Source organism: Lonchura striata, chromosome 4 (assembly GCF_050655825.1).
Source record: "Lonchura striata isolate lonStrDom1 chromosome 4, ASM5065582v1, whole genome shotgun sequence".
Taxonomy (NCBI): Eukaryota; Metazoa; Chordata; class Aves; order Passeriformes; family Estrildidae; genus Lonchura; species Lonchura striata.
Window position 1 is genome coordinate 65,655,873 of NC_140706.1, and position 21,860 is coordinate 65,677,732.

The following is a 21,860-nucleotide window of genomic DNA, read 5'->3' on the forward strand; positions in this document are numbered from 1 at the left end:
GCCGAGCGCCGCCGGGGCTCCCTGCTGCCCTCGCTGCCGCGGGGAGCGACGCGCGGAGCGAGGCACAGCGACCGCGACCCGCCGGGGCCGCCGCCGCCTGCGGAGGGACGCGCGGCGCTCCGGGCGCGCCGCCTCGGCCGGCCCGGCCCCGCCCGCGCGGGGGAGGGACCCGCGGCTCTCCCGTGCGCCGTGACCTCACGCCGCCGGGAGGCTTTCCAGGCCCTTTCGGACGTTTCGGCTCCGCAGGCCTCGCCCGCACCTGCACGGCGCGGGGAGGGTCTGGATAGGGTGGGCGGGAGGATGAGCGCGTCTCTTTGGTGCGAAGGGCACGGCCCCCCCGAGGCACAGCCTCGAGAACGCGCTCAACGGGGGCAGGAGAACGTGCTTGAGGTCCCAGCAGCGAGGGAATCCCGTATCATTTAAGCGTTCCAAGCAACAGGTACCTCTGCCATCATGCCATCTCTCCTCCGCGTTTCTACTTTCTCCCAAAAATCCCCCAGAAAACCAGCTCGCAGTAGCACGTGCACTCATTTCAGGCGCACTGGTTATACCCACGCTCCTGCCACTACGGTCACAGGATGATGAGGAAAGCCACCACAGCACGACTTTAATCACTCCTTTCCCTCTTGGCCAGCTCCTAATGCTCCCACAATTCTCCTAGATTACACCTTAAGAAACCTGCTCCTCTTCCATTTCTTTCATTCACCTCTCAGCCGTGTTTTAATCCCTTTCTTACAAAACGTCTTCCAAAAAATAACACCAACACTTCTATAGTGAACTAAGCAAATTCCTAAACAGGCTTCTATAAAGCTAGTTAAATATTTTTGAGGTAGTGTCACAAATAAACAAATTTCCTGTGTTTTGCAGCACTAAAATATGTTCTGTTTGGGGTAATGATGTTTTCCGCTCTAATGAGATCATGTTGTTGGAGTTTTACCCCTTCATCAGGGAAAAAAAAAAAAAAAATCCACCACATATCAACCAAAACCTCAAACAATTCCCACCACAGCTGATCCCTCAGGCACTGAAACATTTTAGGGTTATTCTGGAACCAGTAGTAGCAGATCAGTCCCAGGCCAGCTGGGACTTCAGGAATTCTACACCTCAGGAACCTAAACAGAGCAGGAAACTAATTAAGGGCTAATTACGTGGGGGCAAAAAAGCACTAAAGTTGATCAGTTATGTGGTACTTGAGAAGTCTGTGACCATACTTGCTTTGCTAACTCTGTAGGATGGAGCTTCCTGCAGACTTTGTTGGACAGACTGGGACTGAAGAGGATATAAAAAACTGTTACAGTTGCTAGGACTCATTTTTGTCCTTTACATTTTGTCCACTTGTATCATCCTCTTTGTTACTCTCTAGTAGCGCAAGTCAGACTGCTCTGGCTAAACTCCCTTTCCTTCGGGAACACGGTACTTCAAATGCTCCTGTTTGGAAAAGGGGCTGATTTACACCAAGTGAAACCAGGAGAATAGCAATTCTTATTGGTGTTTTAATGCTCATGTTGTATCTTGTGTGGAAGCATCCAAGCCTACCAAGGAACACTGCAAATTCCAGGATTGCATGGAATAGCAGCATTTTACTTGTACAGGGTAAAAATTCAGGAGGAATGACAGGGTTACAGACCACCCCAAAGCTCCTTTCCATGCCGTGTAACTTATCATTACTGTCAAGCTGGCAGAGAACCTGTCAGTCTGAGATAAAGAAACTTCCCTGCCCAACCAACAGCAATTCAGATCAACATTTTAAAAAAAACCAACACAAGACAGAAACAATTAAGATAAATTAAAAAAAAAAAAATACCTGCCTTAATGTGTTAGCAGCTATCAAGCAGAAATAGTATTCTGAGGATCCAAGGATTTTCACTCTTCTACTATTTAGAAAGTATCTCAATTACAGGCATTTGACATTCCAGTAGGAAGTATGAAAAAAGCAGCAAGACTCCATTCCTTCATATAGTGTTTCCTTTCTGCAGACTTTCTGGAGTAATAAAACTCAAGTGATCTATCCTTGCTAAAAAAAAAAAAAAAAAAAAAAAAAGAAAAAAAAATCCCGAGTGGTTCCTTTCGAGTTGTTGGGGGGGTTTTATTGGCCGTGGGCAAAAAAAATTAGAAGATGCTCCATCTGACAATTATTAGATGTGTCCTGCACTGGCAAGTGTTAAACTGGAATCACAATGGTATCTTAATTAGCTGATAAAGCTTATTTTCCTTACTAGGTTCCTAGGCATGTAGAAAAACATCAAAGCAGCACCAGTGTTTGTTATGAGAAGCTTTTATCTTGTCCTGTAGATTACCTGCTCTCCTCGTGCTACAGCTTTAGTAGGAAGAGAAAGGATGACAGTGGAATGCATTTTGAACACCTGTTAACAAGAGAGAAGAAAAACTCCCTCACACTTATATGTTTTTAGGACTTTTATTGAAAAAAAATTAAAACCAAAAAATTACCAAGACCAGTTTTACAATAAATTTAAGACAGACAAAATAGCTTACCTGCTATACAGAGGAAACCTTGTTACAATATTTCTTTCATGCAACTCCTGGATTAAAACCACATTCTCATTTAACATCAAAATGGATTATTTATACTTTTTAGGATTTAACCTTAAAATATGATTTAAAAAGTTGATTTCCCAAGGGTTAAAAACACACACACAGCAACATTCCCCCCAGACCATCTCCCTATGTCTGATAACTGGCAGAAATAGACCACTGAGCTAATTTTTCCTTTTTTTTTTGTTATGCTAACCTGAGAAATTTCTTAAATAATGCTTACTGGGCTTTCATATTTGGCAACACGACTTCAGTTGCAGAGCAAGGTGTAGTTCCTTATTCTTGTCAGAAATTTGTCAGACTTGAAAGACAAATTTGTCAAATTTGAAAGACCTGCCAGTCCTTCACTGCTTGTCCCAAAAAACACTCTCAGAACCAGGAGCAGCATTTGTCCCAAAAGACACTCTCACAGCAGGAGTGGTATTAGCCTAAACCTCCTTCTGTGCCCTTTTGGTAAGTTAAACCTTGTTAGTAATACCATCAGAACACTAACCTCAGGATGCAGAGTTCCCATCAGTTGTGTAATTCCCAGTATTGTGTGCTTTGAAAATATTTACTTTGGCATGTTATACTTTGTAGCAGAGTTGATTTTTTTTTGTGCTTACTCCTGGCCTTTACAAAATCTGTCTTTTCTCTCTTGCATGTATTCAAGCCCTTTCTCCTGCCACCAGTTATCTCCCTTTCTCATAGCTGCAACAGAAGCAGGACACAAAGCACACAATTACATTTAAAATGTGAGAGCTACAAAAGCTGCTGAACAGCAGACAGTGCTGTAGTAAAGCACTTGTAGTTGATGAAAATGCTTGTAAACCCTGTGAATCTTCAATTTAAAACTGAAGTCAAGACTTTAATTTTAAATTTGTAAGCTTGCTAGTATTTAATTTCAATTCCTCCAAATGTTTGTTGTTTAAATGTGCTAGTCACTTCACACTTGCTCCCCATATATAGAACCAACATTCTCCAAAAAAATTATGAAAAACCATCTGAAGGAAGCAATTTAACTTCCATCAGACTAGAACCTCTTCTGCATTTTCAGTAAAATTTGTATGTTACGTCATTTCAGTTATTTAAAATTGTTGCTCTTCAGTTTTATCTGAACACACCTGATTTTCAAATGAACAGTGATTTCTTCACAGTTACTAGTCCTGTCTACCTGACTAAAATCCAAGAGAATATATAAACTGAGCTTTGTTTACTCCATACTCTGCCCACTAAAAACCTTTACAGTAACCACGGAGATCAAAAGTGCTTGATTGGAAAGGTGCAGAAGTGACACATCCTGAGAAATGGCTGGATGTTTGTTTCAGAATAATCCTGGTCATGACTGTACCAAATACTGAAGTGTTTCAGTTTTCAACTTCTCTGCAGATCAGTTTTGAAAGAATGTTATGGGAGATTACAACAACAACAAAAAGAAAATGTGGAGAGATACCCACACAGTTGGTACATGACAACCTTTTATTCTGCTATAATTTGTTGGCATTTTTGATCCCAAAAGAGGAAACAACAGACTTTGGATTTTCTAAAATGTGCTCAAAATCCAAGTTTCTTTATTTTCCATCCAATTAAAAAAGACAAGTGTTGAAAAATAAGGAGCAAACCTAACTGTTTCAATAACCTTTAGTCTCACGTATCTTTTAAATTATACAGTGCAAGTGTATTTTGCATATCAGCATTGAGTGCACTTTAGAAAGGACATCTGTTGAAGTATTTCCAACAAGTCTTTATAGCACCATATAATCTGCTGTCAATTTAACTGCTTAGAATCAGCCAGTGCTTAGAAAGTAAAATTATATTTCTATTTCATCTATCAATCCAAAAAAAGAAAACAAATCTGGAAACTTATGTTATCCAACTGAATTAATGTAAACAATTAATTACCAGACACTTGATTTTCACTTACTCCAGTTTTGTGAACCTGGTTGATGAATTGCTACATGATTCCCCTGTAATGGCATGGTTTAATTTAGTGGAAGGAAAACTTCACAGACATATTGAATTAAAACATCTCTCTCTCACTTTTCCTTACATTGTCAAAGTCTCTCTTTCCAAGATGTGGTGCTGAGCCTTCTGCTAAGGCTCATTTTCAATTCATAATTGAAGACAAAAGCAGTGACAAACATAAGAGGCTGAGTGCTGGCAAAGCCACAGTACAACACAAAAGGAACAGCAAGGCCATGAGGAAGCAAGAGGTAACCGAGGTATCTGGAACAAACCAAAACTACACCAAACACAAGAGAGCAGCTTAGCTCCACAGTACATTTTACATTCTTCCAATACTTGATTGATCCATTTTCTACTGACACACAATTCAGAATTTATTCAGAACTTAAGGAACACACCATCTGATTAGACATGAAGTACATGAACCACTCATGCACTGACAAAAGCTGTTGTTTTTTCATAGGTAACGCCGAAGCAGCTGTCAGAATGGCACTGGGTTGAAATGAAAACAATGCTGGTACTTTATCACTTCTGGTAATTGTTACCTACAACAGTCAGTGACCATCTGCTCAACACTACAAGAGGCTTGTTTTCCAAACATGAGTTCCAGTAAGCTGAATTACAAATGAGATCAGTTTGAATGCATTAGAAAGATCACATGGTGTATTTCTGGAGGAAGCGGTCAAACGCATCATAAATTGCTTGTCTGAAAAAAGGAAAAGAGAAGAGAATTTGTGTTATTTGGGAAAAGGCAGATATAAGTGGCATTTTTCCATATATTTACAAATATATCTACAAAGCTATCAATTTCAAAACTGTGTTCAATAAAAATGTGGTATCAGGTGATATTTTCTCCTTTTGTTTCTGGGATTCCTCACTTCGATCTAGTAATATATTTGTGTTTCAGAAATGAGTGGGACTATTTTCCAACTTTAATGCGAGTGGAAATGTAGACAGATTAGGAGTTTTCTACTCAAACACATCAGAGGCATGCATAGCTTGAAAATTTTGAGCAACTGCCACAAAAGTAAGGCTGAAGTTTTAAATAGCTGTAAACTACTGGTTAGCATACATTGACCCAATATAATGCTATTCTTTTTTGTTGTTGCTTAGACTTCCTAAATGATGCATATAGTCTTCCTAATTCCTTGTATTTTAAAACTACCAGCACAAGTATTTAACTTTTTGAAAACTACAGAACTGCACTCATATAACTGCTTTACATAACTGTCTTTAGAAAATCAACACCTGATATTACTAAGGCATGAATTCATGTAAATACTACTTATTTAATTCTGATTAAATCTAAAATTTAATTTTAAACCTTTCTGTTTAACATTTAATTTTAAACCTTTCTGTTCACCTTACCTGAAGAGTCCTTGTTTAAAGAGGTAGGCACTGACATGACCTCCATCCAGATACCTGATTTCACACCCCGGCCAGATCTCCTGCAGGCTGCGTACGCCAGTGCGAGGAATGTAGGCATCCTCCTTGGCTTGTACTACTATGATTAAACTTGGGTCAACTGGAACTAAAGGAAAACAAAGCACAACTGAGTTCATCTGTTGTACGAAACAGAAACACAACAGCTGAGATTTCTGTTGTCAAAGTGTTATTTTCATAAAAAATAAATTATTCGAAGCTTTAATAAAATCACATGTTATAAAGTCTCCAGCAAAATTTATCTGATTTTTGATGTTACAGGAGTGAGGCCATCAGTGGAAAACCAAACTAGCCCTTACCCTTCCCACCCCTAGAGCAGAAATTCCTCAAAGGCTTGTGAAATTGACAGGAGAACTCACTTTCCTCTTATCAACAAAACTCTATAGCATTCATGTCAGTTCCTTGAGATCCCATTTTATTGGCAAAAAAACCCCCTATTAAATTCAAGAGAGTTTCATATATTTTTTCCCCTCAGGGAGGAAAAAATACAGCATTTCATACAAGAGGTCAGAAAGTACAGCCTATGTTAATTTTCTTTTCTGTTTCCTACATGGTTTATTTGCAAAATAAAAATCCCAACATATTGTTATACATATTTATTACTCATAAGCAGAACTGCACCAATCAGATTACTAGCAGGAATAACACCAGTATGATGTTGAGAAAAATAACCCAAAATTATGTTGAACAGAGAACCTTTCTCCCTTCAAAAAGAAAATATGTGATATGATAAAGGGTGACCAGCCAAGATGTCTGGCAGTGGGGTGTCATAAATAATTTAAACCTTTCCTTCTTCTATATACTAAATCATATATAGAGAATATGCAATGCTAAGATAAATTCAAGTCTGCCATTCAATTTTCCATGAAATCTGAGCATTAGGCAGATTTTCTGAAGCTCTTGTCTGGCCTCACTCCAAGGATACCCTGGCAGGAGATGCAAAGTCTCACAGAATGACAAAACCTGGGAGACAATTGACACAATGGACACCATCTCTTTGACAAGTGCATCAGGGTCACAAATCCTCTTAAGTTCCAAGAAAGGTCAATGCTTAGCTAAGCTACACCTGGGTAAGTCTAGATAAATAAGAACGTCTGCACATGGAATAAAACTTACGGGGCTTTTTCTGTCTACTGAAGCAACTTAAAAGCTTTAAGGAAAGCACTTCACTGGTATACATCACAAGACATCTCTGGCTAGCAGTGAATCTACAAAAGTGTAGGTTCCTTATGTTGTATGTTTCCTTTTATTTATTTTTAACATTTATTTAAATCTAAACGCTTGCACCAATGGAGCACAGAACGCCAGGATTAAGAAATGAGGTGGCACAGGAGCTCAGTACCAAGAAAGCTTTGACACTAAAAGACAACTCTGTCTGAAGTCAAAGCATGTTGTAGGAGTTGCCTTCAGCAGGTTCATGCACAGCCAAACCACGAACTGCCACAAAAGGAATTCCGAGCCCCCATTCCAGCAGAACCTTTTAAGGCGGCTCTAGGAAGCAATCACTTGCTGGAAAGGGTTTGCCCTGAACGCCAAGGAATGCTGGACTACAGCTCCCCCTGTATGCTATGCCTGTCCTGGGAAACTATTTACCAGCCTGCACCAGCCCAGAAGGACCCCCAAAATGTTCTTACTGGCAATATCATTCAAGCTTGGGGCTCAGCTATGCAGGCTACTTTCTATCTGAAGTCAGAATGAGATTTCTTCTTGAAAAACCTTATTAGCAGATTAATTAAGATCAATTACACCTAGGTATTGCATCACACGTGTTTTCTTCCTTTAGACAATACTAATTTGCACTAACTCATATCTGAAAAAGGCCACTGCAAGGAAGAAGAGAAAAATGGGCAAAGATACTGAGAGGAACATTTTTAATTAACTTTGTAATTAGTTAGTCATCAAGAAGAAACAGAAAAACAACTAGGAAATGGAGTAGTAAATAGATACTACAGAATAATGCTCACAGTATTTCCATACTTCAGCAAAGATTCCAGGAGGTTTACACTTGGAGAATTAAGAAAATTCCTTTCCCCCCACTGTATTTTATTCAACTTTCCAACGTGCACATTGAAACAAAGAGATACATACCTGGGAAGTTAGCTACATGGGTACATTCATCCATTACTCCCTTCATGAACATTAAGGATTCTCTCTGCAAAGTATCACTCCTTCTTGTATTTATCCTGTGTCCCTGTGGGCTGCTTAAGTCTTTATTGCTAGTGCTACTGGTGGAAAAGGTTTGATTTATGCACTGCATTTTAGGAGCATCTTGCATTAAGAGTCTTTCTGAGGAGGCACTTAGAGCACTTCTATTTGTGGCAAAGCTGTGAACAGATTCCTTAGATACAGTATCATTCAAGGACTCAAAGCTGAATATTCTGGAAGCCATGTCCATGTCCGCCAGACTCTCCACACTGTCAGGGAAGTTCTTCACAAAGTCTTGTCCCATCTTGAAAGAATCCGTCTAAACAAAGACAACAATTAAGGGTTTCTCCTTTCAACCAGTTGGTTTATTTTATTTTTAAGATGAACTCATAATTTAAAAAAAAGTTTAGAAATTTAAAAAAAGATAGTACTAGCACTTATCACTCCTGTTTTCAACCCGTAGGTCATTCAATTAAATCCTGATCATAGTAAATTATTCAACATTTCTGTCAGCTTAAAAAATGCAGGGGGTACTTACATATACAGAAGCTTGTGATATAAACAATTGTTTTTCTTTCTATATTAAACTCTGAATTTGTAATTACAATAATTTAAGCTCAAATGACCTAATAATAATAGAAAAATTAACATATGCAACCAGGTCTAATGTTACGTTTAAGGCTGAAAAATTGACAGTCTCTAAATACTAGGGAGACACAAGCTGAACATCTTAAAAAATCTTGCTTTTCATTTTTGTCTTCTCCATCAGTGTTGCTGGAGTGTAATGACAAGTGCCCAAGCTCTGCACCTATCTGCACCCCAGCTCATCTTCTCCTGCTGTGAGGTATTAGAAAAAGAACTATGAGAAAAGAAAGTATCTTAGGGAAAAAAAAAAAAAGGGTTTTATCAGAATTTTAATAGAATACATTTTATGTTGTAGATTACACTAAGTGTGATCAAAGGAGAAACTTGTAGCAAGGGCTACACTTTAAACTCATTATACAACCTAAATATTAGGTTTGTTTCTCAGGTTTTTCCTTCAAAGACTAAATATATCAAAGCATAAAGAAACAACGTGTCAGTAAGTTCCAGCTTACAATTTTCTACTTTGAGAGGAAGTAAAAACAAGTTGGATTATTTGCTACACTTGCACGAGTAAATATTAATAGCTGAGTAAAATAAACCATACTTACTCCACAATATTCAAGCATTTGAATGATTTCTTCTTCATACACAGTTTGTGTAAAATACTGTTTCTCCAGCTCTCTCCAGTTCACTGCCTTACTCAGCACACCCTGAGATGATAAACAAAAGCATTCAGTACACAAGTAAAACCCAGAGGTCTTTCTAAAATAATGATACATGCAGGAAATTGACCCGTTCCTGTCCTGATTTTTTTTAAGTGGAATTCTGTTCCCAGAGAGCCCTCAGAATTATTGTAATCAAGACACAAGCACATATTTTAACACAGGACATGGAATCCCACTTCCCTTGTGGCCAGCCCAAATATTTTAATTAACATTTCTCATCATAATCTAACATATTAACAAAAAATGTGTTTTATAATTTGTTAATTACCGTAGTGAAGACTGCAGAGGCTGTTGACCAGGAAAGACATGGAATCAATGGCAATGGTTTAGGCCAGTTTGTCACTGCCAGTGAAGCCATCTAAAATCACAAAGGCACATTTTATTACATATTTTAATACTGAATTCACAGTATGGTAAAAGGAACTCTCTCATCTTCAATTTCTTTGTTTACATGGTATTTATGAAACTTGTGGTGTGAAAAGTTAAGGACTGTGGCAGCTGGATATACTTTCACCTATTTAGAAGTTACCACCTAGTCTCCAGCGATATTTTAAAATATAAACGTTGCTCTGGAAAGGACTCATTTCAAGGCTGAATGTGATTTGGTTATAAGAATTCCCAATGGAATATTACTAAATATTCCATTTATTACAATTAATATTCAATGAATTATATTTATAATCCATTAATTATAATTATAAAAACTAATACGATCTATTAGTTGTTTGAAACCATAAAAAAACTTCTATAAAGCTTTCCCACTAAGCTCTTGCAAGTTTATCTCAAGGCTAAACAAAGGCAATCTATGAGAAGGACTATTTAAAATTCTATACCTTCGAAATTTGTACACAGGAAACAAAATTTGAAGGAGAATTAATTCAACATGTTAAGCATACCTTTTTTCTGTCCTTTAAGTTTGAATTATTACTTTTGCATTCGTTCCCAGAAAATATTTTTGTGACTATTCTGTTTATCCCAGAAAAAGCCAGAGCAATTAAGTTCAATGTACAGAAGTTCCCCATATTATATGTTCTTGACAGATTTTATTTTATTAATATGAAACACCTTGTGTCTGTTCTAGATGTTCCAATAAGTGGATTTATGCAACTGAACTATAATTCTATTCTAATTATTTTAATTTATAAAAAGTTACAAGAACACCACACATTTATGCTCTGATTCTCTCCAACAGCAGAAATCTCTCCCCTTTAGTAGAACAGAATCAATGCATACAAGCTTCCATTGTAAAACGCACTCTACAGAGCATCAATATAAAATATCACTTATTTCACAGAAGTTTCTCATTCAGCAGGGTGATGATGTAAACCAAAGGTACTCTGTACATTTATGACATTTACAGTTATAAAACTGTGCTTTAGGGGAATATTTTCCTTTTGGGAAACACTACCATTAGCAACATTATTTACTGAGCTCCTAACAAACAAAGAAAGGTGTGTTGTTTATGTAAGCTTTGCATCAGTGTCTCACAGAGCTGTGATAATCTGCACAGACACAAGCAGTAACATTTTAACTGTGCATTAGTCTTTCAAGCACCTTAGTGACACTCTGCTGGTTTAGTCTGAGCGTAACAGTGTCACACAGAAAATGTTCAGCACCTCACCACAGAATCTCTGATCAGTACCAATGATCACTGACACCAAAAAGTCACCACAATTACAACATGCCTAAAAGAGGGGGTATTTCACACAATACATTAAAACACAAAGGTTTAAGCAAGGAGAAAGGAGGAATAGAGGGAGAATTAGCAATCAATCAGTGCAGACTTTCTTTCAGCAAACATTTCTTCCCCCCACCCTTGTGGAAAAAAAACCAATTATGTGAGAAGTTTATATTCTTATTAAGCCTGCTGGGAGATGGCTGACAAAGGGCTCTATGATTTGTCAGTACATATTAAGGATTATACTAATTCAGCACCACAGAACAGGAGAATTGCCAACAATTTGTTTCTCATGACTCAAAGTGTTTATTTTAAAGCACTTCTGAGATCAACACTATAAAACAAATTATTTCCGTATGCTACATGATCAAATGAGAAGTTAAAACAAAAATTACTGAACAGGAGATATAAAAGCTTACATGTCCTCCCATGGATATTCCAGTCATCCCTAGTGGTCCATAGCCTTCTCTCTCTAGCCAGTGCAAAAGAGCTGCCGATTCTAGAATTAGAGCTCCTCCCATCACAAACAGGTCCGAGACATTTTTTAAACATGACCGTCTTTTCTCCCCAGAAAAGGAAAATAGAGGGTTTATTTTCTAAGATTAGACTCTTGACAGTTCTTATCATTCTATACATACTTTTATACACAGCTTCAGCACAATCCCAGAGAATTTTGGAGCTGAATTCCTGTTGATTCAACAGGAGGAAAAAACAAGCCCGTATTTTCTGGCACTTGTAATTTTTCGTCCACATGAGGACTAGAAATAGACACCTGCCTATGCTTTTAATGTAATATCACTGACAGCTTGGTCTTTTGGAAACATTTACCAACATTAGCATCTCATTAGTAAGCAATATTCTGTCCTGTAAAGTTGTAACAGATATTTTAAAAATAGAGTCAAAGTGATACAGTCCTAGGCATACACTACCTAGTTTGCAGAAACAAGTATTTTTTTTTTTTCTTATTTACCTGTTTTACATCATTGAAAAATTGCACACAACATTTGAAGAGCAATCAGTATGTCAGCTTTGGAAGCACTCATCAGTGTCACTGTAAGACTGAAACTGTAAAGTGGGAAGTTTGTCACAATATTGAGAAATTCAGGCAGTGTACTGCAAAGCACTAAAACACAGAAGACACAAAACAAGTAGAAATCTATTTGGCTGAACCATCAGAGGGACTCTAAAAATAATAGACCTCTAACTTGGGGAGGGGGGCTGACTATTTTCAGTACCACAGCCAGGTTAAAAAGGGCTCCTGGCCTCTTCTGCCAGCATGCCAGTGTCACATTTGCGACACTCTGAAGCACAAGGACAAAGCTCACTGTGAAGTCACACAGAAATGAACATAGCTGCTGCACAGCAGCATTAACAGCCTAATGCAATTCTTTCCTACAGCTTAGTAAGATTCCTCAGCCATCTGCAGCTGCTGTATGTCTGTGGTTTGGAAAATGTAAAAAGCAAAAAAAAAAACCAAGACTCCTTAATTAGGCTTCCAAATTCTAATTTAAGAAATCGTCTGTAAAAACAAATCCTGTAAAATACTGAATATTGCATAGGATCCTGACTAACAACCGATCAACACCAGATTTATTCATATGCCTGTAAGTTGCTAAAAGATCTTGGAAAAGCAGAATCCTAGCAATTATAATTTATTATATAAATGATAATAGAAATATGCTATCTGAGCAAAGATTATTCAGAGCTGACTGAAATATAACAGCAGCACTTGTACTGCAGTTGTGAGTCAGGAAATAAAATGGCCCTGGCTTATACTCACACAAGATGTTTGCATCTCACTCATACTGCAAGTTCATCTTGTGCAAACTTTCCTGATCCCTGAGATCTCCTAACACAACACCAAAGCAGTTTAGCAAACAGCAAACAATTTCACACTGGCAGGTTACAAGTGGTTTTTGAAATGTTTTTTTTCTTAATAAGCTATCAAAGTTTAAGCAACTTGTGGCTCAAAAGAGAAGAAAAGCAGTATTTAAAAACACGGTATCCATAAATGTAACAGGAATACTTACAGTTGATCCTTAGGTTTTCTACAGCCATGTAAAAGACTCCAGTTAAAGAAAGTAAAAAAGGCTTTATCAAAATTGGTAATTAAAAAAAAAAAAAGTAGATACAATAAATAATATGCATAAATAGCATGAATTAATTGAAATTTGGAATTTAAACTCCCACTGTTTAACTGTCACTACATTAATTTCAATCTATTTTAATGATGCAGTTTGCAACATTTTACTGTCAGATATATGGGTAGGAAAAAAGAGTAACTTAATGAAACAGAATAATACTGTTACACAAGATGACAGAACAAAACTTTACTGGTTTTTTTTAAAAAAAAAACCACCCAAATCTGAAGTGGTAACAGCAAGTTTCTCAGAAGTTAACCTGAGGTACCATAGAATTGTGCTTCACATAATGGCCATACTTTCTTTGCTTCTACCCACTGGGTACCAAAAAGTTGGTATTTTACAAGTGTGGTAACTCTTCTAGCTTCCAGAGAGGACATTAGGAATAACTACTGTGTTTTCCACAAAAGGATATAGTAAGGATTTTCTAGCAACAGGGAAGCCATACAAGCTTCTTTAATCATTGGCCGTGCCATTAATGTGCGTCTCCTCCAGAAGTGCTAAAGACAAGATGTATAAACAACACAGATAAGGAAAAATTTATGATTGAATTTCTAAGTAACAATCAATTTTACATTTTACACACTCACATGGTCTCCAGTGCCTGCTAAATGAATGCACACAGGTCTGTGCTTGCCATTCCATCTTCTGGGTATGATGAACTGAAATCTGTGAGGAAAAACATCTATTTTAACAGAGTAAGAATATCTATTAACAAGCTGTATCAAAAGAAATTAATTAAAAAGCAAAACCAAAACAACATAAGTATTTGTAACCCACGCAGGCAAACTGCCAGCAATTCAGCAACATCATTTTTCATTAACACATTAAGCAAACAAAGGAATCTGAAACTAGGACAGAAGAAAGGCCAAACAAGAAAAGGAGCCAAGATGAAAGATCATGTTCCTAAAAAAGACTACTACCTCATCATCACAATTTAAACTTTGCAGAGTGGAGAAATGCAACTTCAGATAAAGATCAGCCTAAACAAGCATGTCCAGCTCTCCTAGGCATCATTGCTATTTTTCTCCAGAAGGCACAACAGCTGAAATTGAAGATTAAGATGAGTAATAAATAAAAAGTAAATCAAAACCCCAGCATACAAACCATGAAATTATTCTATACACTCAACATTAATGCCTTCCGCTGCTACAGTTTAAACTACTGAACAAAAAAATCCTTTCTGAGCCACAACTGTTTTCCCCACAAGATGGAGCACTGTTACCTACATGGCTGTTAAACCTCAGGAAATGCATTCACACCATCTTGAGGTAAATCTGTACAGCTTTTCAAACTGTCACAATACTAGCCAAAGTAACAGTTACCATAACTTGGCTACAAAGCACAAGAGATAAGTAAACAGTGAGTATATTGCATTGTTCAGTATGGCACTAATTAATCTGATAAATGTTAACAGTGTCCTTCTCTAACCACTAAAGATGGAACAGAACTGATTTACTGAATTAAACCTTTTCTCACATTCCTTAACATTACATGCTTAAGTACATATATAAAACCACCAACCAGTATTTCTGACAAAATTTACAATGTCAGTATCAACCCAATGTTTATGTTTAAACTCAACTTTTATGTTTATGTTATTAAACAAACAAAGTCTGGGAAAAAAAATTCATCATAACAGTTCAGCTCCAAACTAAAAGCAAACAAATTATGCTCCATTTGCAAACCAACTCCTCATCTGCAAAGAAGTGTTAGTGTGAAACCAGCACTGTTAGGGAGCCTCCAGCTTCCTTTAAGAATGTGTTTTTTTAATCTTTGCTTGTTGCCAAGTAAGAAAGGAACCAGGTTCTCTGGCTACAATAAAGTAAGCTTGCTACTTTATCACACGTACAAAATGTTTGTATTCAATGGAAATGGAAAGCTGGAATGGCTCCTTCAAATACAACATAATATGCTTTAATATAAACAGCTTCTTCTGCTACATATAGAACAATAACTACTGTTCTTCATTTCTAACATCCCTCTCATTTGCAAAAAACCAAACCAATAATTAATAAACCTCAGGGTATTCCACAGTTTTGTGCAATATGATTTCTACACTAAAAAAAACCACAAACAAACCACCAAACAAAAAAAAATAATACTTTGCTTAGTCCAAAAGATTGAACTATCATGTGAATAAGATTTTACAGATTGTTTGCATTACAATCAATTAGTTGCACAATAAAACTACTTATAGACCATTATTTCTCTGCAGCACTAATTTCAGAAATACCTCTTGGTTTCTCTTACCTTGCTACAAGAGATTCGACTGGCAGGATACCTGGGACACAATGAGCCAAGGGGGAAATGAAGTGCCCCTCAAGGATTTTACAGTCTGATTGTCCCTCAACCTGCAGAAAGAATGGGACAATAGCAATAAATATTATGTGTCTTTAACTTGCTCTGAAAGCAAATCTCTTAAAGTAGAATTTGTTATAGCATAAAAAATTTGCTTTAAAAACCCCAAAGCTCAGGCCTACTCCTAAAAATAGGAGTACATGCTATAAACAGGGTCAAAACACTTTTTTTCAACTTTGCTTTCATCACATAATCTTTTACAGGAATCAAACAAAGGTGTAATGCTGTCCCATTTTAAATACATTCAATAACACAAACTAAGTTTTGAAAACTTTCTGAGTTTTAACATTTGATATATCACTGCCCAACTATTACACTACTGGGAAATGAAAAATGCAGTAGCTATACAGGCACTGCTTCAGTCTCTATTTCCTTCCATTCTCTTCTAGTAGCCTATAAAAGTAGTCTGGTGTAAAGTACCAAGTTATTTCACCTTTATATACCCTTAGGAAAATAAATTTAGTTAAATCACATCATCTCTTGATTTTAAGTACCTTGTCAATGAACACTGGGTAATCTTTTGAAACAAGCTTCTGGCATTTTTCCCTGTTCCCAATAATCTTTCTGAATTCAAATATTCTGTTGAAAGGAAACAAGTAGAGAAGATTCAACTTTTAATCTAAAAAAAAGAAGAGACATATTTATATAAAATTTCAGGAGCTAAAGTAAGCCACAAACAAATAAAAGTTATGAAGTCAGCATTGCATTTACAGATTAATCAGGCCACCATAGGGTAGGTAGCTACCATAAGATACTTTTAAGTTAAAAAAAAAAAAGTCTCAGGTAAAAACCAAGGGACAAATTTGGTTGCTTTCTTCTGCTACTTAAATGGGCTACAGAGCCACACAGAGTAAATTAAACAAAACTCTTCTCAAAGGCATGCAGTGGGAGGACAAGATTACTGAAGGACATGAAGAGGCAATGGTCATGTGCTGCAGTGTAAGAAATCCCTTCTGGGGCAAAGTGAAAGATTGTTTTCACAGTAAAGCACATGAAAATATAGCCCAGGGAAACTATAAATGATCTTCATCCTCAAGGGATGAAGTGTCTGTCAGGTGAATGAAGTGCCAAGCGACTTGAAGAAACGAAGAAGTCAGCTTTGTTTTGAACAGGGATTTTGACTTGATGCCCTCACATTGGCTCCTTCAACCTTAAATATATAAATACTCTATAACTTGCTCATTCCTATGCTCATAAATACACACTTGACCTGACAAGCTAGAACAGTTTTGAGTGAAAAGTAGAGGAATGATCTGTTCACCTACCCAACACTACAGAAAAACCAAAGAATGGATAGATAATCCAGTTTATCAGCACACAAAAAATAGCTCTGCTTTATAACCTTTGCTTTTCTTATAGAAAACAGCAAGTGCATTAAGTATTTCTGAGGAAGCAAGGGTAAAGATGTGAGATGCGAGTGTGGAGGGTAAGCTAAAGAGAGGTTTTGTTTGACAATAAAACTTCTAAAAATACTGCATTTATGTCATTTTTTCTAGAGTTAGGTGCATACTGAAGGCTAAATCTCACCTCTACTGAGGAATTTCAACCCTTGCTAATGAGTTGAGGACAAAGGAAGGATATTACCATTCATCACATCAAGGGTGTGCACACAAAATTTCAGATTAGGCAGTCTGTCCTTCAATCTTATCTAAGATTGAATAATGATGACAGTGATGAGTTAACAAGTGAGAATAAAACCCCTCCTCCCACAAGGCAGTGTGAGAAGTCAAAAGGAGGTAGCATTCTTCCTTCTTCATCCAGGTCAAGCCAAGCTGCTGGGGAAGATCTCATCTTCATCCCAGTGAGGGGCAGCACATAGAAGAAAACTTTCTTCCCCTCTGCAGACCAGCAAGCTTGCCTCCTGCTTCCTCCCCCTCTTTGATCTGCTGGGAGAGGGGTTTTCCCCTGAATGAAGAAGGAGGAACTGTAGCTGATATCAGTGTTACCACCAGCAAATTGACATTTGGTGTGGGTGTGATCACCCTCCAGAGCCCAGGCAAGCCTTGCATGGGGAGCAGCAGCATCAGTCAGAGGCTCCCTGTATAGAGACAACAGTTGGACCGCAGGGAGATGGAGATGGGACACTGAAACCTGCCTGTGTCTCACCAAGAACCCAAAGGTCTTTAAAAGACAGGGTTTTGATAACATTAAAGTATCCCATTTTGGATATACACATGGAATAGAATACAGAAATACTGCAGTCAAAACAAACCCCACTGGTTTTGATTATTCCAACCAACGTCAACATTCCCATTTTGCAGGAAAGTCTGCTACTTAAAAGAAATATCAAATGAAGACAGACACACAATGCATTTCCAGATAAGATCTGGCACGTGGACTTCCAAAAAAAACCAAAAACAAACAAACAAACAAAAAAAAACCACCAAAAAACAAGCTCCCATAAAACTCCACTGCTATCCAGTGCACAACATTTTATTTCAGTAGCTTTCAAAAGTTTCTTCATTGATTTTCATATACATAAGAGTGAGCTTATTAAATGCAGGTTTATAATTTCCTATTTAAATCCTGCACAATGCAGAAAATATATATATATATTGTCACTTCATTTTTATACTTTAAGAAATACAAGTGCTCAACCTCAAGGTGTTAATCTCAATAGTAATTAACAAAAACAATCAAATGCTTAAAAATTAAGAGGTTCTTCCATTTTTTTCTTATTTTAAAGACAACTAAAAAGAAAGTTTACAACTTTGGGCTGTGACAGAAACTTCTGATTAAATCTTACAGTTTTAAAGCTAATTGGGAAGTTACAGAAAGATAGCAAGAACCACTTTAACAGTTTATTCTGCTGCAGAATTTCATCAAGTTTTTTATTGGAAAACACTTCCAGAGATGCTGTTTCAAGTATGTCATCAGATAAACATAAGTAAAAATACAGTTGTACCTATAGACATTCCCTCAAGAAGAACATCTTTAAAAAGGAAAAAAATTCCAAATCCCTTTAAGGCTTCTTTTAAATCCATCTTTCTATCCTTGGTATAGAAACACATGATTTCTGAAACAGAACCAACTTAAACCCTTTTGGTATTTTAAATAAAGGACAGCAATTACTGTTGCTACTTCAAGGGTTAGCTTATTTTCTTGTAATGGAACATATAATTTATGCAGTTACTTTTTAACAAGTCACCTTTTCAGATCCTCTGGTTTTCCCCATCCTCTGATGAAAAGTTTAGTGAGGAGAAGTTTTCGGTACAAGACATCTAATTTACTTACACCCATTAGCAGCACACTGTCATCTAGGGGAAAAAGCAGAGGTTAAAACAAGGCAGTTAAAGTCTACATGAGTGGCAAGTTCATTGATTGTAACACAAAGTGGTTTCTTATTCTGGTTTCTGCATTAAGGAAAAGCCATCTAATGTATTCCAAGAAAATTATCTTGATATTCAGGTCAACTCTTTTCATTTTGAACAAAATATAAAGGCAGTTGATACAACATGTAGGAATTTAAAATGCTGATTAAAATCAGATATTCATTACACCACTGATGACAAGCCATCTTAAGAGGCACACCAGGAGTACATCAAAACTACATTTTAAAACTACATCTTCAACCCGTCCTAGCTGCACTGTACTTGAGCAAAGAGTAGCACTGATCTCTGTCCTCTCAGTAGAGCTACGATGGCCAAACTCTTCAGCCAAGGTGGGCTGTCATAAACACATCTCGGAATGGGAGCTTGAAACAATGGGTGGGTTTAAACCACTAGAAGACTTCATCTCTTCATCTTCTTAGTGGAGAGAAGGAGAGAGAGAGAAAAAGAGGAAGGAGGGAGGAAGAGAAGGAGGTAAAGAATGTAACTCCAGTCACTGCTGCAGAGAAAGCTCATTTTTGTAATCTTGCCTTCCTTGGTGTGGTAAACATACATCCTAATCCTTATTTTATCTGCTCCTTTCCAGTTTTTCTTACAGTTATCAAACTGATGCTCCTCCCATTCCTTTCTGGGAAGAAATCACACCCTCAAAATCCCTGCCAGGATAATCACTCTTTCAACAAATACACCAGCTCAAACAGAGCTAAACCTAATGAGATTTTAGGCAAGCTGAGTATTATTTTCAAAGCAATACTTACTGACATGAACAGGGAGCCACTGCTGAGCTCTTCCAACGAGGAAGGGAAAAAATAAACCACTACTAAAAACAAAAATTTGAATCTGGTTTCTTGGTCAGCAGGATACAGGTTACTCAATTAAAGTCCAGGATCTGTGTACACCTAAGAAAATAACAGATGAAATAATCAAACACTTGGTTAGTGAGTTTACTCCAGACATTTTCTAGTATTTCCAGATCCCTCCATACCAAATGTATTCAATAATCTCGTCACACTTCAAAGTAGTGTAATTTAATTTATGGGGTTTTTGAAATTTTATTTTCATCCAAAAGCACGTGTTCTGCCACACTCCAATATGGTAATTTAAAAAAATAAACTTGTTTGATTAAAACAAGTCAAAATTGAGATCAGATTAACAAAAACATTCCTCTGCACTTCTAGAAAGCCAACATTTACAAATCCATATACAGGAAAAAAATGAGAACTCTCTTTCTAGACAGCACCTAGAATAAATTAACATCAAAAGAGGAATTATAGGCACTTGAATTTTAGAACAAGCATGCTAGAAAGCCACAATGGGTGTAGGGTCAATAACTACAGGGTAAAAATAAATACGTGAAATTAGCAAAAAGTCATAAGGGGGACACTTTGTTTTAAAAACATGAAGGTGGAGATTTTGCTTTGAGTCCCAAGTCTGGCCTGAAAGCTCTCTGCTGCACCAAGTGAGTGCCAAAACAACTTTCTAGGCAAGTACATTATATTTAAATGAAATATTGATTGAGGCAAAAGCATTCTCTCATCCTCTCTTCTGCTTCATTGATGGAATGGAGACTCTGAAGTAACTTGAGATACTTCAATTAATCAGAATCAAGATAAAAGCACTACTGGAAAGAGTATAGGAAGCACTAAAAAAAAATTTTAAAATATTCCTAGTATGCGAAGTATGCTGCAGTGATATTTTAGAAATATCACTGAGATAAAAAATTTGGGAGGATGGCCCCTACTGTATATATGTATATATATAATAAAAGGGCAGGACATGCTCCAGTCACTGCCCATCTATGCCTACAAGGCAAGACAATCACAAACACCTTTACTGCCAGGAAAGGCAAATCCAACTGCTGGAAGCTGAAGTTTTATAATTTCACATTAACAGGAGTATTTCAGCAGTGAGGATTTGAAATGAATGAGAGAATCAGGAAAGGCTACTTCATTCTGAAACAGCACACATGCCACATCCCGATCCCACTGTGACACAGGTCAGCTGGAAGCAGTGACCTGATAACGATGCTGTGGAGCTGCGTGGCCCAAGAGACAGGATCTGTGTCACGCATCTTGAATGAATATATTGTTAGCACAGAAAACTTCACATAACGTGACCTGTGAATGGAAACTGCACCAGATACAAAACACGCTAAGAAGAAACATAGAAACAGACACAAATTCATCCAAAAGCCAATATATAAAATGTATATTGCTTTTTATCCGTGCAAACAGATTCAGTTACAAGAAAATCAGCCCTGGAAAGCACACGAGGGCTTCACATCCATGTATAGGATGGAAACTACACTGTGGGTCTTGTGTGAAAATGCTCCCTCCCAGCAGCCAACCTGAAAAAACCACGGAGGCTGTTGGAGAAGGCGGAGTTGTCAACTTCCCCACCCTCTCTCTCTATTTTAAAATACCTCTCTTACAGTTAACGCTAGGCCCTTTTCTTACAGGAGAAATTACTGCTTAGGAATCAAAGAAATCACACAGAAGTCACGCCAAGACAGACACACGCCCCACAGCAACTCCACAGAAGCGGACGGACAAACAACGGGGCCTGAAGCAGGGCTGCGAGCAGCTCCCCTCCAGCCTGCCCGAGCCCTCCAAGGGGCAGCCGCGACGCCGGCCCCAAATCTCTGCCATCCCTGCCCCCGGGACCCGCGGGAAGGGGCGGCGGGAGGCAGGACACAGCCGCCGCGCCGTGAGGGGGCAGCGGCTCCGGCACCGCCCCCGGCCCGCGAAGGTCACCCGCTGCTCACCCGAGGCGCTGCCGGTGCTGAGGCACCACATGGGAAGGCGGGAGCGGGCAGCGGAGGCGGACGAGGAGGAGGAGGAGGAGGAGGAGGAGGAGGAGGAGGAGGAGGAGGGCGAAGGGCGGGACGGACGGGACGCGGCTCACGCGCGCGGGCTTGGCGGGCGCGCGTGCGCGCGCGCGCCCGGGCGCGGGGGAG

The 21,860-nt window shown here is 38.1% G+C and overlaps 1 protein-coding gene and 1 long non-coding RNA gene across 6 annotated transcripts; one reads left to right on the forward strand and one right to left on the reverse strand.

The window, feature by feature from the left end:
• Positions 1–197: 197 nt before the first annotated feature.
• LOC146767696 (uncharacterized) lies at positions 198–5,343 on the forward strand. Its single transcript, XR_014955212.1, has 2 exons — positions 198–439; positions 4,961–5,343. It is a non-coding gene; the product is annotated as an uncharacterized LOC146767696 (long non-coding RNA).
• ABHD18 (abhydrolase domain containing 18) lies at positions 2,398–21,851 on the reverse strand. Of its 5 annotated transcripts, XM_085579293.1 has the most exons (15): positions 21,669–21,807; positions 19,663–19,803; positions 18,724–18,832; positions 16,070–16,154; positions 15,468–15,568; positions 14,138–14,259; positions 13,805–13,883; positions 13,628–13,714; positions 13,104–13,129; positions 11,493–11,631; positions 9,664–9,753; positions 9,279–9,380; positions 8,029–8,404; positions 5,866–6,028; positions 2,398–5,203 (listed from the first exon to the last, which is right to left on the reverse strand). In XM_085579293.1, the coding sequence occupies exons 6-15, from the start codon at positions 14,143–14,145 to the stop codon at positions 5,152–5,154; spliced, it is 1,122 nt and encodes a 373-aa protein (XP_085435419.1). In that variant the 5' UTR covers positions 14,146–14,259; positions 15,468–15,568; positions 16,070–16,154; positions 18,724–18,832; positions 19,663–19,803; positions 21,669–21,807; the 3' UTR covers positions 2,398–5,151. The 5 variants fall into 5 exon arrangements, with proteins under 5 accessions (XP_085435419.1, XP_085435420.1, XP_077639168.1 ...); XM_085579294.1 differs by lacking the exon at positions 14,138–14,259 and having other exon boundaries at positions 16,070–16,194; positions 21,669–21,851; XM_077783042.2 differs by lacking the exon at positions 14,138–14,259 and having other exon boundaries at positions 21,669–21,837.
• Positions 21,852–21,860: the final 9 nt, after the last annotated feature.

What these genes read in the sequence shown, in the direction of transcription:
- ABHD18 (XM_077783042.2), bottom strand. Translation starts at nt 18,815, where the DNA reads ATGGGTGTAAGTAAATTAGATGTCTTGTACCGAAAACTTCTCCTCACT. An exon ending in GTCGAATCTCTTGTAGCAAG is followed by an intron (nt 13,884 to 15,467) that starts GTAAGAGAAACC and finishes TTTTCCTCACAG; the next exon opens with ATTTCAGTTCATCATACCCA. An exon ending in TGCTAGAAAATCCTTACTAT is followed by an intron (nt 13,130 to 13,627) that starts ATCCTTTTGTGG and finishes AGTCTTTTACAT; the next exon opens with GGCTGTAGAAAACCTAAGGA.